Source organism: Opisthorchis viverrini, assembly GCF_000715545.1.
Source record: "Opisthorchis viverrini unplaced genomic scaffold opera_v5_544, whole genome shotgun sequence".
In the NCBI taxonomy this organism is placed as follows: domain Eukaryota; kingdom Metazoa; phylum Platyhelminthes; class Trematoda; order Opisthorchiida; family Opisthorchiidae; genus Opisthorchis; species Opisthorchis viverrini.
In genome coordinates this window covers 138,087-156,724 of record NW_008752202.1, presented here as the reverse complement: position 1 = coordinate 156,724, position 18,638 = coordinate 138,087, and the positions used below count along the sequence as shown (strand labels likewise).

Genomic DNA, 18,638 nt, shown 5'->3' with positions numbered 1-18,638 from the left:
CACTGTTATTACCGATGTTTTTGTCTACGATGACGACCTTCCAAATTTTTCCTTCTTGTGAAGGATTTATATACCTCCTTCTCTTGCTTACGTGTCTACGGCAAATTCTCTCATGAGTTCGCCACATCCAGTGTTAGGCAAGGGTACCCTCTGTCGACCTCCCTTTAAGTCCGTAATCGATTCACTGTCTGAGTATTCTTCATCAACCTTTAACATCGTGGAGATCAAAATACTCCCGCGGCGTTTGCTCACAAGCATTATGTTGACGACATTACTATCATTGGATCATACCCTTTAGAAATGCAAATCATTCTAAATAACTTACATAATTGTCGTATGGTTCAGTATGCGCTTGGCGCCTGATTATCGTAAAGTGGTACTGCAAAACTAGGTGGGATCAAACACAAACCCCAAAACTGCAGGTGAAGCCATCGATGTAGTAGATAACTCCCTCTATATGGGAAACTACATAAGTCCTGTCGGTCAGGTGCAAGATCAGATCACTCGCCGAATTGGGAAGGCCATGACAGCGTATAGCAAACCAATTTTGTGGCGCCAATGTGGCATTAACTTGACTGTTAAGAGTAGAATGTGCAATGCGGCGGTCAGACTCGTCAAAATTTATCGACTTGAGACGTGGCTTCCGCGTGTGGGAGACCTTCGGAGACTCTGAGCTTGACCATCAATCCCTGACTGTGGAGGAGACCAGCAATGGTGGAAAATGCCGAACGGTTTCCTGCAAAGTTCATTAAATAGTAGTAATAATAACGATGATTGTTCAGCTGTAGCACACTTCCAGTGCTAGCTGCCATACCACCCGAAGGAAGCACAAGAGCACAGATAATGCCAGGTTACCAAAGCCTTGACAGGACCAGTTGAGATGCAGATGTCGGGCTCGAACGATGGACATTCCGATCCGTACGCTTAACCACTAAGCCATCTCGAACCCGCTAAGTTCACTCTTTTTCTAACCTGACAGATCGGCTAGTCACACTCCACAGGTTACGCTGGTTATGACATAAAAATTGCGTGCGAAAGGACCATTTACCTCGCACATAGCTCTTCGCCCAACCTTGTATCGGATGTAAGCGACCAATGAGTGACCAGTCAATGACCTGTCAACGATGCATGGAAGTCCTCGCCGGTCAAATTAATCGCTTTGATAACAGCCATTTCTCCGAATGGGGACCACGCAATGAGACAGACAAATAATTAGCGATCCTGAGAGATATGGGTATCACGCAGTATAGAATCTATTTTCACTGCACGAGGTTCACTTTCTGCTTAATCGGGCAAACAGATCTATTCGTCGTTATGGCAGATTGGACCATAACGAACTCAGGGATCACATTTCCCGCGCCGATCAGCGATATGGGATGCTGTAATGTGCACATTGATCTGGGCAGCGGATTCATCTCCAGAGGCATACGGCCAAACCGGAAAACACGGTTATTTGACGGTTATTTTTGTGCAAATAACCACCTGTTAACCATAAAAGGCAGTTATTTGACGGTTACATAACCGTCGTATAACCGGAAAACTTGGTTATTTTGGACTGCGTGTGCTGCTAGGGTAGGGTTTCGAATTTCGAACGAGTCTACGTTCGACCACCCAGTTTGTGTCGCGTCAGCAATCTGTCCAGATAGCCGCTTCTGCTATACTTCTTTGGCGACCGAGTCCTGCAGACCATAACTACCGTGGCGCTGAATGGAATTATTAGCTGCTGGAAAGTGCGTTGATGCACAACCGTGCTTATGATCTTCTTATGGTCCTTCTTTGTCTTCTATCCACAAAAATTATTATGAACCCTTGCCTTCGGAGAACTGCTGTCCACTGGTGCTTCCACAGCCTGTGTACTACACATAATGTGACTCTATAAACGTGTTCCTCTTAAGAAGAAAGACTGTTCAAATTAAAAATCGCCGTCTGAAGTTGTGGTCACTCTGAGTGGTCGGTTGGTTCGGCTCGAAAGGCACGTTCGCGCTGAAAATTTGTAGTTGATACAAACATAATGGTGATCAGTATACAGCTGTAGGAAACAACCACCAGCATAAGTTCTGGGAGCATCTAGCCAAAATCTCCCGCTGTCCGAACATCACACCGATTGGACAAGTACATCGCAAGCAGGCTGCGAGAGGGTAAAGGAACCCTGATTGTTCAGAATGTCAGCCAATCATGGCCGAGGATGTGCTGCCTCTAGGTCTCTCCTGAATACTCTGGTGCAGTCTTGTGGAAAGTGCGGTTGTTACTCTATAAATGAATTTGTAATATTTTTCGTATTCACAAAAAGGCTTATCAGGCTACGGTGCTCTTTGGCGTACCACAGTGAACGGTACAGTGAGCCAAGAACCAACCTAGGCATATTCGTCTGCAGTATACAACAGCACCTAAATGGCCCTCAAACCTATCTATCCATAGGGACTAGACATTCAAACTGACGCCCAGATTAGTGGTTCCCGTACATTTCTGGAACAGCATCGGTAGAATTATCCACTCCTTTGATTTCACCACCGCTCGAGGTGGCGATATTTTTCCCAAGTTCCCGGGTGGGTTGTTTTTTTCGTTCAGCGACTGTCGTTCACCTCAAAGGCACAAGTGGCAAAGTGGTGTACTACTATCCTTTATGTTCTCAGTGGGGGGCAGTATGCTTGCCAGCGCGAAGATTCGCGTAAATGACTCTCTAATAGTGCTACGAACTGAGTTCTAGAAGGAGCGCGGACAACCGTCGGAGGAAGGTCATTCCACCCAGCTACTACCCGAAGGGAGAAAATTTTTGCTGCATGAATGTGTGCGCTCTGAGCTTGAAAATCTTCTTACAATTTCCCCGCCATGTGTTTATTGGGTCAGTGATGAAAACCTGTTGACCAAGCTTTGTTCAGACCCAAGTCCCCTCGGAGGCGACGGTGCTTCAGGGGAAAGAGATCAAGCATCGCGAGGTTTGAGACCGGCACCTCATTGGACACGCAAAATGAGGGTTACGTCTTTCGAGCACCCTCGGTAGACAACTTGGTTGGCCTATTGAGGAAGCGCTCCGACGAAGGCCTCATAGATTATTTGGAAGTCCATGCGAATAATACGGGAGAAGGTGCGCCAAATCATCCGTAAATTGCCGAATGCCTTTCGGGCCGATTTCTCACGGTGTAGTGAGAAGGACAATTTTGAGTAGAGCCATATACCCAAATCCTTTTTGGCTTCTATCCTCATGATGTTTTCTGATCCCTTCTCACCATGCACGACGAAGGCATTCGCTGAGTCTCCTCCAAATGGCATGTGGAGGCACTTTTCTTAATTCAGAGGAAGGTGCCAGTCCAACGACCACTGCTTTGCAACGTCTACATCCATTTGGAGGGCACTGGCATTGAAAATCCGGGATTTCAAGTCGTCCGCAAAACGTAGACACGGATTGCAAGAACATCTGGAAGGTCGTTGACGTATAACAAAAGCAGCAGCAGTGAACCTAAAACAGAGCCTTGAGGAACTCCAATGGAGATCGACACTGGAGAAGAGTAGGTAGAATCTACCTTCACTCGGAATGATCCCTCTGATTGAAACGTCTTAATCCAGTGAAGGAGTTTCCCTTGAATACTGTTGGACTCGAGTTTGTGGAGCAGCGGGACGTGTGTTACCCGATCAAATGCTTTCGAGAACTCAAAGACGCGGCATCTACTATGAGTTCCTCGTCCTTGGCTTAGGTCAAGCTGTCCATAAATACGACCGTATTTGTCACGCAAGAACGGTTTGGGAGAAATCCGTATTGAGCTGAAGATATCAAGTTGTTGGAAGTAACGTGATCTAAGATAACTCGCATCAGAATTCGTTCCATCCCCTTGCACGACACGCTAGTGAGGCTGCCAGGCGATCGTCAGTCACCACTTTTGTAGATTGGCGTGACAATCGTTTTCTTCAAAGCAGAGGGAAGGGGCCCTCGTCAAGCGAATGACGAAACACCAGGTGGAAATGATTTACCGGTGTAGACGACATTTCCTTCAGGATCTTTTGATGGGCTCTAACGTACAGAATGGATTGATCTTGTGCAAGAGTTGACGAATATCCTCCATCGTGAAGACCAAGCAGATTAGATGGTGTTCGTATTTAAGCTTTGACAAGGCTGGATTTGACGGGGACATTGGGGCTATATATAGACCTACACCGTGTTTTCTGTAACACTCAAACACTGTTGGGTCACTCGTGGCTTCTCCTGTTCCCCGAGGAGAACGCGGAGGGCTTATTTCTGTACCGATATCACGTATTTGAACACTATATTTGTTTTTCCGGGCGGGGCTCAGAATGGTGATTTGTTTTCGTTTGCCCCATTGCCAGATTTCTGAACTACAGTGGTTAGGCATTTTACGAAATACCAGCTCATCTTCTGCATCTCCTGAAGTCAAATTTTGAAAAAGTTGGGACCTCCTCTCCAAAAACTCCACACCCTTTTAAGCAGTCTGCGGCTCATCCAACTGCGTGCTGTTTCTCTTAGGCCCAACATCGCGCCAGCCCCGTGAACTTTCTCAACCATGGTCCTATATAAGCCTTCCACTGAAGCTGGTACCAGTTTGACTTGTTCAAGAAAATTGCGAATTCCTGATAAGTCTGCACGGCGGAAGTCTCGAAACCACGTTTGAGGTTCGGGTTTTCTGGCCCAATAGCAGATGAAATCAAAGGTCAGCACGCGGTGTTCGATATGTGTTTAGAGGCCAACCATCCCTAATAAACAACCATCACATCATTTGGACGGATGTGTCACGTGTAGGACACAGGCCAAACGAAGACATGCCCTGATTGGTCAGAATGCCAGCCAATCCGGGCCGAGTATCCTTGACTGGACGCTTCTCGCTCCTTCACGATACCTCAGCACGACCTTGTAGAACACTCTGTGACTACCCTATAAATACAGTTGTAATAATTTTTCCTTGCCTCCATGAAGGGCTGTGTAGAGCCGCTGTACCTTTTGATATGTCATAGTGGGCAGAGCAGGAAGCCAAGGGACCGATACAGAATTGCACCATCGTTCAGCAAGTTACAGCACCATGTCTCAGTGGAGCGTTAATTATCACCTGATCAGTGGAGTGTCTTCCATTCCAGAAGGAATGGTAGCTGACTTGCGCGGCATCTGGTGAATGCAACGACAAGTTTAGTCCAGGCGCTCTGCTGAACAACTTAAATCAGGGCAGCTGCAAAAGGTCCGCCTGATCCGACGCGCTGAAATTTTAACCAGGAGGCCTTTTGAGCGTTGAAGTTACCTAACGGCAGGAGATAAGTGAAGTTGTAACTGGTAGAGAGTTGCTCAAGTGTCCATATGAGGAGTCGGTCATCTTAAGTAAGACTCGAGGGGCTACGGTAGACCACATCGAGGAGGAGAAAATCGGACACACGCGCGGCGGGATTTAGATCCATAGTGCATTGCACAACGGTGCAGGATGATCGGGATGGACAGGGCCGCATGTAAATACAATGCAACCCCACTAGCCGTCTCACGTTTTGAGTCAGCTCGAAAATCAGAGTAACCGTCTATCGAGATCTCCGATTCAGAGACATCTGGTGTGAGCCACGTCACCTTGAGTGCGACGATGGGTGGTTGTTCAGGGCAAACTGGCTGTTTAATATCGTAAAGTTTGTTGAAAAGGCTGAGACCGTTTGCGGACAAGTATTTCAACACTGTCTCTGCTGCCTTCGAGGGTAAGAAGCCGGGAGTTGTGTGAACACGGAGGTTAGCAGACTTAATAGTTGTACGTCGGGTTTGAGTGTAAGGCTCCAGGGGAGACTCTGAGGCATTCTCGTGGGCTTCCTGTCTTATTGGTTTCGAAGGAGGCTTTTTATTTGCAGGTTTTTTCGCCCCTTGGAAGCCCGGTTTGCTCTTGCCTTTAAGCTTTGGGGGACGGAGGTTTTCCTCGTGGGCGAAAATTTCGCCCACTTGCTAGCAGCTCTTTCAACACCGCCTTTTAGACGAGATTTGTTGTTGGTCAAAGATTTGGGGCAAACTTTCGTCTTTCTGGTTTCTTGGGCTTCTTAGAGTGGTCTGATCTGGAAGATGTTTCAGTGAGGCCCTGAGCGCTGGGTGGCGGCACTAAGAAGCAATTCTTTTGGTGGCGCTACCATGAGGCTCGTTTTCGCGGAGGATTGTATCTTTAAGCCAGCCAGCAGTTTTCTGAGTTGGCGAACCCTATGATGATAGTTTAGCTGCAGTCACCTTTCTTCCGCGTTTGTGTGGGCACGCGATCCACCAGAAATCAGCGTGGGCAACTGGATGTATGAGGGATTTCCCGGTTCGCTGCGATCATGGTCATGGCTTTTGCTATCGGGGTCCCAGCCGACGACTGTGTTCACAAGCAGTGAGGTCACTTTTGACGCCCTTGAGCTGGAGGTCTGCAGTTTCACATACTCAGTGGTCAAACAGTTGTCGCAGCATTTCCCAATATCGAGGTCAAACGGCTGTGGTTAATTTTTTGGTGGGTGTAGCGACCCAGTCACCCACATACTTGACTGTTCAACTCACAGTCGCTCACTGGATCGCGAGGCTTGTTTTTTCTCATACGCACAAACACGTCGCATTAAGCTGACTCATCTGTATCGCACAAACGCTTGAAAATTTCTCCCGCCCAATCTCCCTGAACTCAACCGCGTAAATTCAAATGTCCCGCCTAATCCTGCCTTCTATTCGTTGACATTTTCTTATTATTTCGTCACCCCATCTCTATCCCATCCATAAAAACATTGCGTTGCACAAACTACGAACATGTTCTTGGTTCCTAAAATGAACCGTATTATCGCTTGTTTAAATGAATATTCTGGGCACTTTTCGAACTGGTTTCTCACGCTTGATACTTGTCTCCGTGTTTGTCGTGGGTCTAACTGTCGGTCGATAACTGTCAAGGTTTGTTGTACATTAATTGATTTATTGATATTTTGCTATACAGTTGGGCTCCGCTACCTGCCTTCCGCATATATAACTCAGTCCAGCTCGGAAGCTGTGAATTTGGTGAGGAGTTCTGAGGTGGTTGGATAGAAACCGCTGCCCGAAGACGCGGCCGGTTGCGTCTTCATGATTTCGGGATCACAAGGGTTTATATGATTACAATCGCTTTGCCATGAGTTTGTGCTCGGCTGAACTGGCGTCAAGCAGAAGACTGTTTTGCGCCTCTACCACGGAACTGCTGTGATCCAGCTTTCGCGCCTATAGAGGAGGGTACTTAGATAGACGCCTTATCGTTGGATAGGACTTTTGAATGCTGCCAGCCCGCTCCAAGTTCTTCTGCACTGCAGATTGGGAGGAAAGGGTCACTGGAAGCCCAAGTATCCGCTTGCCCCCTTCTCGCGTAAACAATCCGCGTGAAGCGATTGGTGGTCATGTTAAGCGGAGACATTACCAAAGAGCGAATGTGCAAGCTCCGTTGGCGTGATTTTTCCTTTTGACACAGTTTCCCGGAAAGTTACGTCCCAGATGATACGAATATAGTGATTTCTTCGTAGCCACAGACTTGTGAGAGTATGAAGAGCTCTTTAAAATTTTCCTCACATAAAGTATGGTAAAAAGGCAACGCCCGCTTCCTGCATGCATTTGAGCCAATGACCGGGGAGATAAATGGAAAAATGATAGATCTTCAAAATCCTATTGTCTAAATATTTGGTGACAAAAGCGTTGTCAGTCCGGAATATATAGACCAAACCGTTTTAGTCTTCGGTAGGATAAAAAGTCACTTTTCTATGGATGACCTTCAGAAATCGTCTGTCAAGGGGGCTCACTAGAGTGAAACAGCCTAGTCAACGACAGAAGATACACATGAGCTCCGAAGTTGACCATATCACGGTGCTTTTTACGACCGATTTCTGTCAGAGCAAATTTTGTTTAGGCTTCAGCAAAGGACGGATTCGCAAACGACGGTATGAAGGTACGGTTTTAAAAGTCAAAGTTAAACCAAGCACAAAATTGCGCCACTTAGCTGATGCAGAGATCAGCATAATGACATTTTGAATTCTCGTCTCCCGTGTAGTTTCCTTGAAGACCAACTAAACCACCAGGAAAATTAAAAAGGACGTCTGTACCGGGACACTTATACCGATGAGTTGTCAGAAAGTCTCAGGCTGGAAAGTAGCCCTAATTTGGAGTACTGGAACCGCTGGAATAAAACAGAGCGGGGAAGTTTGCTCCTTTTGGCTTCCAGTAGGGCAGCCAAAACCCAGCAGCACATTCTGCTGTTACTGATGGTCAGTGAATCTATAATTCGTGTTCTCCTCCGACTCCAAAACATGTATACGATGCGTGGAGTCAATGAGGTCATCGTTTGGGAAACTAACCTGTTCCAAACCTGAGAAGTCGGACGATCGACAAGCGGTTAGCACTTAAAAACGATAAGCAGATGATCTTCAACTTGGTGCTGCTAGAAAACTGAAGATAGAGTAATCTTCATTATAAACAGAGATAGAAATATTAGACAGCTTCATGGTTCCACACTTGCCTAAAGCACGTGAACAAAACTGGGGGCACCAAAGAATAAAATGAACGAACTCCGGGAAGAACAAACAAATGGACTCAGATTAGCCTTACAAGATGTCAATCTCACCATGACCTACAACCAAGCTGAGTTGGTTGTGAGAATGGCAGGTGACACACTGGTGTTGCTGTCGGGCATCGCCAATAGGACTTATTGCACCCTCACCTATCAGAATCACCGAGGTGGACGTGCATATAAAAAGCACCTACGGAGGTGCCTCGGCCTCACCAACAATCTTACAGCAATGAGACGGTTAGTAAGAGATAAGCATCCTTTCCTTGTTGCTCGAACGAGAGTTGACTCACCCCCGGCGTCCCAAACGTGAAACTAGCAGTGGTTGGATACTCTAAGTCCAGCCGGGAAACTGCTGGCAGTAGCACTGTGTATCATAACCTAGGACCCTCAGTGATATCTGCTGGATAAATACGCCTACCTCATTCGAAATCTTCTGGCTCCTGTGAGTTTAACAGAATGCTTCTTGGAGTTCACCAATAATTGACCGGTCATTTTCGACTCACCATTACACAGAACTGTTGCTAGTGCGATACATTGACGTCCATGGTGCTTCCAAGATCATGTCACCAAATTGGAACCGGTAGAAATTTTAGAGTACCACTGACTCGGGCACAAATTTAGGACACCCAAACGATTGGGCGCACTTCCTCCCGCGTCATTTGTGTGTGTTTTCGGATACCCCACAAAGTCTATGCCGGACAGATTCTTGCGTGGGGCAACCAGGTGGTCTACTGGAGTCTCCAGAGAAACATAGCCCTAAACTAATCCTACTAACGTGTTGCAACGAACATGGTCACTGGCCTGAAATCCACTTGGTTAAAAATAGCCTCTCAATATATCTTATCTCCGCGACCCAGACTGCCGTCACCTACTAGGTTATTTGATGCTTAAGTACGCCCTGTTTGAGGTGGGTTTAAACGAAATGATCATTATGACTGATCTCTCTGCTACAAATGTAGGACGTAGTGACTGGGTTTTGTATATAAGATCACATGTTTCTACTAGACGTTCATTCTGGTCTCAGGTGATTAGCATAGAGTAGAATTCTCTGGGCGGATTGCGGATGATTTTTGACGTGCGTCCTTGCTTTGGCAAGCTTTCCATCTAGCGTTGAAAACCCAAAAAGGAGTGATACACTCCGCTATCGCTCGCTCTTTTCGGGTTGATGAACAATGCGGAGCAACAAACTCAGACCAGGATGAGGAATGTCTGGCGAGGTCCAAATTCTGGGTATTGGTCCGCTAATTAATGGACCAAGCAGTTATCAATAAAGGGAGCCGAACCCAACTTATTTCTAACCAAAAAGCCAGCTTGTGAACCAAGTGGTAGTCAGAGTCTCAATCAATCCCAAAGTCTCTTTTTCACTTGTGTTTAAGGCAACAAAATCTAATCTGCGGACCCTCATTTTAGATCTTTACCAACCGAGTTTTCCAAATTTTTCGGCCCCCCCTTGCTGCTGCTTTGAGACAATCACTTTGGCAGCAGTCGAGGCAGACAACCCTCATTCCTAGGATTTCACTACTCCATCAAGCCTAGCAGAAGTTACAAGAAGCATCTTATAACTTTTAGACGATAGGCTGCAACCCTTTTAGGAGAGGGCCTGCGATGCCCCTAGCCACGATGTGTTAGTTTGAAAAATGCGGAACAGGTGCACTGCAGAAATCAACGACTTCCGCGATCATTATTCATGCCAGATGCGGCATTTTCAAAGGCAAATAGAGAATGTATGGTACGATTACGTGTGACACCACCGGAGGAACGAACCTAATTCCTTCTGCTCTAGAAGTAATTCCACACCCTTATATGGATAAAGCCTTTGGAGCATGTGACATCAAATTACTAATTTCTGACATCATCTCCAAGCAACTAGCTTTCCCACGACCAGTGAATGATGAACGTCTCACGGATAAACAGCTAGCACAAGAAAGCACCTGATATATCAGGTTTGAAGTGAAAAAACTCAACGTCACGGTAGTTTATTGCATTCACCACCGATCGTCAAAGAAGTCATTCTGATTATCGGAGAAACCTCTTAACGTTTTCGAGCTATTAGTAGAGCTCGCTACGTTCTATTGATCTAGCAAAAGGCTGCTGTTATGAATATTCTTAAGGGTGTTTCGAAGAAACACCAACTCCACAAAAATGTGTTAGGTTGGTATTATACATATTGACGAAAACAAAGTACGTATATCATTTATTGGGTTAAATCTGTCCCCGTGATACGCAGTCATAAGGGATTTTGGACAGTCTCTAGAGGAGGGGCTAAAAGTAATCTAGCTACCTTGCGGTCTTCCACGAATACCGCCCAAAACCATCGCCAGAAAACTGAACTGAGCGAATACGTCCCTAAAACCTGAAAATGATCCTTTCATGAAAGGACTTCTGAGGATTTCAGGATGCTGAATATCTTATACGTTAGACAGTCCCTACGGTTCGACAACCGCTACTAGTGTTCCGATGGGCTATTATTGTACGGAACTTATAATCAAACACCCCGAAGATGGGTGACGGTGATTGGCCCACGGACATTGGAAAGCAACTGGATCGCCTAATCTCTGCCCTTTAAACCACAGGCATCTGCGCATTTTTCAGACATGGTTTGGCCGCATTTAACCGCTACCCCGAAAAAAGCAGTTATTGACATAAAAGATGATACTTTAAGTCAATGACGGGAAGATTCCTACAAAACACCTTCTCTAGTTGTGAGTTTTGAAAGCGTGGAAAAACTTACCTCAGAGTTTTGACACCGGTAATTTTGAGATATATAGTTTTTGGTCTATTTGGATGCTTATTTGCATGGGCCTTTCATTCGGCACTGCTTTATTAGCATCAAATCATCGAGAGTTGGTGACTAACCCAACTTTTCACGTCCGACTTCCAGACGAAACCTGGTGAAACTGACAACTCTTCCCCTCTGATTCTTCCTCGACTTTGAGCCGTCACTTCGCTCTGGTGATTATGCTTTTTTTCGCAATGATTTTTCAAACCGGACTATTTGTAACTCAGTACATTGGAGTGAAACTTCACCTGAAAAGCCATAGTAGAGGGGCACGGCGAATAACGAGTGGCTGTGGAGGTGGCATACGGGCCAAAGCTCGCTGCCTTCTGCAATAGGAGTGCGGTACAGTAAGTCGTCTCATTTGACAAAAGCTTCAGCTTTGGTTACAAAAATGAATTAGCCCCCTCGTTAGGTATCGACCTTCCTTGTTGTGAGAAGCAGTATTGTAAGATCCGGGCGGTTATGGATCTCACAAGACGATTGCGGCTATTGGATTATACGCAGTTTGTAGTCAGTAGATAGTAAGAGCAGACAGACTTGGGTAGCGGACAATGCACTGGGGACTGACAGGAAGTGGTTCTACAGACAAGTGAGTTAGTAAGCGTCATGGATTGAACGAATGTACAATCAGTAATGACGCAATCAACGGGAGCGGAAAATAGTCGCTGAGGCAGCAGGAATTTCTAGAATCAACAACAAGTGAGCACTAAACAATGTGCAAACATGCATATACGGGCAGTCTGACAGTGTAAGTTGGCCGTATAGGGAGATAACGACACCGAAAGTCAGTCCGTTTCGGATGCGAGGGACTGCCCTTCGGTTGGCAGCACAGAGCGTCAGCTCGTGTCACGTGAGAAGCCAGACTGCCCGGTTTCGTCCGTTGAAAACACATCTCGCCAAAGGCTGTCTGGCAGATGCGGTAAGTGGGTACTACAAAATAATAAACCATTCCGGTTATCAGGTTGGTGTAGTGGATGGCGTGTTTGACTACCGTCGGGGAAATCTGGGTTTGATACCCGGTCGTCAGCTTTTCCGTCGAAGTGGACGCTCGAAAATAGGTACAACCGACGCGAACTTGTAAGCAAAGAAGGAGAGCAGCAACTATTTATATCGGTTACTGAAGAACAACGGACCTTAAGTAGGAACGGAACAGGGGGAAAAACGGGCAGCAACGAAACAAACGGCGTCATAATAAACGGGCATATATCGAATTACTCATGAGTAGTCAGAAAACAAGGTAAGCTACCGCTGTTCACCGTTGTTTCACAGGGGGATCGACAAGTATTATCGACCACAATACAGTAAACCTGCATAATCGACTGGACAGAACTTTTGCTTGGCACTCAACTCAGATGGAGTTTGTCAATGGATCAATACGAGAATTCCATTTACGCCAAAGTCCTTGCAAAAGATTGCAAATTATCCTTTCTGCTCTCGGATATGGGATGGGTTCACCAAATAATCTTCCAGCTGTAGCATCCTTTCAGTGCCTAACTGCCATGTCACCCGAGAGAAGCACGATGGCTGGAATACTGCCAGTGTGCCTAAGCCTAGATGGGAGAAGTCGAGATGCAGAGGTCAGGTTGGAACTACGGACCTTCGCTCTCTAACCATTGAGCCATCTCACCCCACACAATCGTGGAGCGCCGAAAACATTTTATACACCAAGAGTGATCAAGGTAATGATAAACTAAGCCAAGAAGCTTTTACACAGCAAGCAACATTTTCCAGTTCTTCGTGAATTCACCGCATTGTTGAATCGTGCTAAGGCATGATGTTTACGTGTACTCAACTGCAAGTGAAAAATTACCATAGTACACATCCGACATACACGTACGAAGTGTTATTTATGTCCAGTCCTACAACAGACCACCAGTAGCTCCGCGACTAAACAAAGTGCGATAGTCCCAGCGTATACCGAAACAGATCGGTGACATCGGGATGAATGAGCATGATACACTCTAGGAGAGGAGAGAATGTGACGTCCGATGTTGCCACCTGGTATCGTATTGACCGCACGTCTGATGCCTATTCGGTCAGTGGCTATGGCCTGGCCTGAATAAGGCCAAACCATGTGGCCCGCTCACATAAAGTGATCAGCGAGTTCAAGAAACGCCTATTAGTCCTAATTACTGCGTGTGCTACGTGTCGGTTGTATGTCATGCGTCCACGGATTGGAACGCCCACGTAGGAACGGTACTGCCCTCTGCATGATCCCTCTGAGTACACTGAGTTTCTCGAACGTGCATGAACTACCTGTTCCACATGATGCACAGGCACACTGGTTAGTGAGACAAGCAAACTAAATTAGAGAATTGTCCAAAGATGGCCAGAATGAACTAATCTAGAGGCGAAATGAACTACACAACGAAGCCTGGTACCAATGAGTCGGCATTGGCGATGAGAGGCGAACAGTCGCCCCTCACAAATGATGCTGTTTGTTGTAAGAGAAGCACGCTGGAATACTGCCAGTGTGCCTAAGCCTAGATGGGAGAAGTCGAGATGCAGAGGTCAGGTTGGAACTACGGACCTTCGCTCTCTAACCATTGAGCCATCTCACCCCACACAATCGTGGAGCGCCGAAAACTTTTTATACACCAAGAGTGATCAAGGTAATGATAAACTAAGCCAAGAAGCTTTTACACAGCAAGCAACATTTTCCAGTTCTTCGTGAATTCACCGCATTGTTGAATCGTGCTAAGGCATGATGTTTACGTGTACTCAACTGCAAGTGAAAAATTACCATAGTACACATCCGACATACACGTACGAAGTGTTATTTATGTCCAGTCCTACAACAGACCACCAGTAGCTCCGCGACTAAACAAAGTGCGATAGTCCCAGCGTATACCGAAACAGATCGGTGACATCGGGATGAATGAGCATGATACACTTTAGGAGAGGAGAGAATGTGACGTCCGATGTTGCCACCTGGTATCGTATTGACCGCACGTCTGATGCCTATTCGGTCAGTGGCTATGGCCTGGCCTGAATAAGGCCAAACCATGTGGCCCGCTCACATAAAGTGATCAGCGAGTTCAAGAAACGCCTATTAGTCCTAATTACTGCGTGTGCTACGTGTCGGTTGTATGTCATGCGTCCACGGATTGGAACGCCCACGTAGGAACGGTACTGCCCTCTGCATGATCCCTCTGAGTACACTGAGTTTCTCGAACGTGCATGAACTACCTGTTCCACATGATGCACAGGCACACTGGTTAGTGAGACAAGCAAACTAAATTAGAGAATTGTCCAAAGATGGCCAGAATGAACTAATCTAGAGGCGAAATGAACTACACAACGAAGCCTGGTACCAATGAGTCGGCACTGGCGATGAGAGGCGAACAGTCGCCCCTCACAAATGATGTTGTTTGTTGTACTACCGAAAAATTCAGGCACTGGAGACAGAAAATTCATACATAACAAACAGCATATTTTACAAATCTGTAGGGGGCAAGTGGACCTTCCGTTTTGTAATCCGATTTTTGATTGTTGGGGTTTTCTTTTTCGTAAAAGCCGTCTCTTTTGCTTTGGCTAAGGTGATGTCACGGCGCTCAATATCCATTCATACCTATCTAGCAATGAATACAGAATAAAGGACGCATTTGGGAGGGTCCCAAGTGCCTTGTTGTACTGAAACACGAGCCTCAGAGATCAAAACAACTCCATTCAGAAAGTTGCTTGTTGTTTTTCAGGCTCAGTTATTCCCTGCGTTCCCGACTTTCTCAGTTTTCGCCGGTGATATTTCTCTGGTAGTTGTTGATTACATCTTGTTCTGATTGTCGCATCAGAAGTACCCACTCTAAAAAATGACTATATCCTATCCTTTCATCATTACTTACGACTTAAATTCGAGAGAATTTCGGTGCTGTGATGAGCGGTACTCCTGCTCTTTCAAGTAATAATGAGTTTTTTAGATGGTGTCCGAACAAAACTTTATATCTGAAGAACATACTACATGCGAAGTAACTGAAGTTTCCAATCCGAGAAGATCCGAAAGATTACGATCAAGACCACCACTGAACTATAGACTTCCACACGCTCATTCAAGGTGTTGCGGGTCCAATTGATACCCTATTCATTATTCTCCTGTTTTAATACTCCAAATGCTGTCCATATACGCTGATTAGAATGCACACGTGCAACTCGATACGCTGTGCTTAATTCTGAATTTCTAGTTCGTTTTGTTATACTCATATACGTGCGGAACTCACTTCTCACAGGTGCACCATTGAAATATAAAGTCAGTGCACATGAGATGCCGGGAACGGCGAGAAAACGGAAGAAACGCTGCATCACATGCCAGAACTAGTTTCTCTCCTCCAGTTTGCAGTACGTCATCAAGGCACCACCAGACTGGACAGAAGGATTTACGGTTTGTCTTTATGCTTGGTATCCTTCTGTCACTCTCAGCTGTTGCTTATGGCTCGTATCACGATAAAATCTAGTTTCGAGCTTCTAAATTTCTAACTTTTCAAACCACGCTCAAATAAATACTGATTCACATGCAGGCATATTACACGCCGAAACCATTAACTCACTGAGTTGAGCACTCCACAAGAAAAGCAACATTCAGTGTTCCTGATTACTGAAGTTGACATAGTCGTACCAGATTTGACAGAATTTTCCTGTGTTTGTTTATTCTTACTCACTGATTCATGCTTTAGATTCCCAGTCTTGTGGAATACACCATCGCAATCATCTGGGTACGATTACTCGGACGCTACGGAAAATGTCAAGTCCGAACGGGGGACGTTTTACTTGACAACAAGAGAGTAGCTTAAAATACCCTTGATTGTCAGAGGTAGACAGAGAGCAGAGCGCTTAAGGTCACGTCTACGAACATCGTCTTTTACCGGTCTTGGTTCTTTACTGTTGGTCAGTTGCGTTCAAACATGGAACATTTTACTTTCACTGCACTACTGGTGGTCACGCAGATCGATATAGCTGTTGAACTAGTTTTGCGTGATTTTCAGTGTTTTCTCACTCTTGTCTGGTCTGTCTTTACTTCACTCTACCAGACAATACTACCTGCCCCATCCTACCCAAAACAGGTGCTCTCTCAGATCTTCCCTCCTGCGAATAGCCAGTCGATAGATGCACGAGCCAGACTGTGGAAGAGTTTGTTCACCCTCCGTCAGGCTTAAAAATGAGTGGCCATATTCCCATCATGGTGTGAACGAGATATCCACAGTATTGTGCTCAGATTTTATCTTGCGTCTGCGAAATATGGATTAACGTGCAAACACCACCGCTAGATCCTCACTCAGAAGAGGGCACTGAGGGGCAGAAAGAATGAAATGTATGGGACACTTTGAGATTAGCCTGTCAGCCTGTCCACTTTCATTCTGTGTTGGTCGAACGAGTGGATTTAGAAGATGCTACATCAACACGATTCTTACATTTTTAGCAACCTAACATCTGGCAACCAATTTTGTGCATTTTTGGGCACGCCGCATGAGGTACTTGTTACATGGGTGTCGATAAAACCCCGAAAAAAAGAAGAAGGATGGTAAGTTAAGAAACGATAAAACAGACAAGTCGGCAGAGAACACCCAACATTGGTTAGTTGTTTTCTGCTTGGTCTCGCCAAGACTTTTTTGCGAAAGCACTAAACAAATCACAACAGTAGACAGGGGCCCCTGTTCATGATTCCCTTTGCCATGCATCCAGCAAGCATGTTTCTGAGTTGGCTGCAACCTACAATTGTGCATGGAATGGTCTCACAGGTATGCCAAACAGGCGAACTACTGTTCATTTGCAGATGAGTATAACAATCGAACCAGTCAGCACAAACTGCGCCCCTCACGTGACTTTGAAGGGAGGCAATGGTGTCATACCAGGTCGGCTGCACATACGAGTTGAGTGCGACCATGCCACCTCGGATGGGAAACTGATTTACCCCTTCAGCGCCTATATGTGGACAGGACGGTCCAGTGACTGTGGACAACAGCTATCTGGACGTACGAGCCTTGTGCGGCGCGGGCAGTTTACTCCAGTTGGCGAACGAAGTCTTTGATACCTAGTTCGTGGGTTTCTCAAGCAATCACTTCTTTTGCACACAAATGTGCGTAGGACTTTTCGAGGCCGATGAAGTTGTTGGCTATATTGTTTATCGGATGAATGTCCAATGGAATGACTGCTCTGGAATTCAGTTGAGTTGACATTCAGAACGTGAAAGCAACTTCCCCCCCACAGACTACATTAGGCATCAAGTCAGTGACAAAAAACCCATTCAGTTGTAGCACCCTTTCGGGGCCCAACTGCCATGCCACCCGAAGGAGGGCTTGGATACGCCCAAGCTACTCAAATCTAGACACGGCAAGTCGAGAAGTGGAGGCTGGGTTCGAACCACGGACCTTCCAGTCAATAAACTCGCGCCAAAACCACTGAGCCATCCCGCTTCTAAGTGACAGCAGACAAGGAGGTAGAAAAATGCGGTAGCATATGGTTCAGAACAAGTTACAGACCGTTACAACGGGCCGTTGATCGCGGTGTGATTATTCAAACTCACCCTCCCCCCTAACAAGCGATACTTCTGGGTGAACAAGTGGTCACAAATGGCAGCCCGTTTGGTGAAACACTTTGATTTTGTTGACGTCAAGGCCGCTTCCATCAGATAGATATTCGGTTGCCTCTGATCCACCACACACCTCCTCAGCTCATCTACCTTGTGGAAATCTGAGCGGACAAGGTTTTGTGGACGGATAAAACCGCTGGCTGACCCGATTAACGGAGTACACGGAAGAAACTGTGGACAAAAATCTATATTTACAAATGGTATACAATGCCGACAGCAATAACAAACGAACATCTATTTACACATGGATAGTGACATGAAAAAATCAGTTAGAACAAATCGTAAAAAACGAAGGATTCCTGGAAAGGAAGGCATAGAGGAAATGGTAAATTACGGACCTGAAACGAGCGCTTTGTGTCAGTTAGAAGAACTCCTTCAATCAGAGAAGCTTGCGATTAAAGAACGGAGGTTGGCTGAACAGTAGAATTAGTACGAGCGCAAAGTATTTCATTATACTACTCAAACCAATTCGATTCTTGGCGGAACATACCCTGAACTCGTGTGAATGGTCCCTAATCTGCCGAATGAAGAAAAGGTGTATGGAAGTGGAAAAAAGCACGGTGTCCACTACGAAAAATATTACAGAATCTGCAGTAGAGACCTAGCGCACAAAATGTGGAGAGATCCATGTACGCTACTACCTACAAAATGCACACAAACCAGCGAATTCCGGTGTACAAGTGAAGGTCAGCTGGAGATTTGTGGTCACTACATTGAAATCTGACTGGTGTATATCCACGCGCTAACCCTTAAATTATTGTCCATGGTACAAGAA

At 45.9% G+C, this 18,638-nt stretch overlaps 1 protein-coding gene across 1 annotated transcript; it reads left to right on the top strand.

Moving 5' to 3' along the window:
* Positions 1-8,493: 8,493 nt before the first annotated feature.
* Positions 8,494-17,302, top strand: T265_11648 (hypothetical protein; the record flags this gene model as incomplete). Its single annotated transcript, XM_009178358.1, has 2 exons — positions 8,494-8,741; positions 16,957-17,302. The coding sequence occupies 2 exons, from the start codon at positions 8,494-8,496 to the stop codon at positions 17,300-17,302; spliced, it is 594 nt and encodes a 197-aa protein (XP_009176622.1).
* Positions 17,303-18,638: the final 1,336 nt, after the last annotated feature.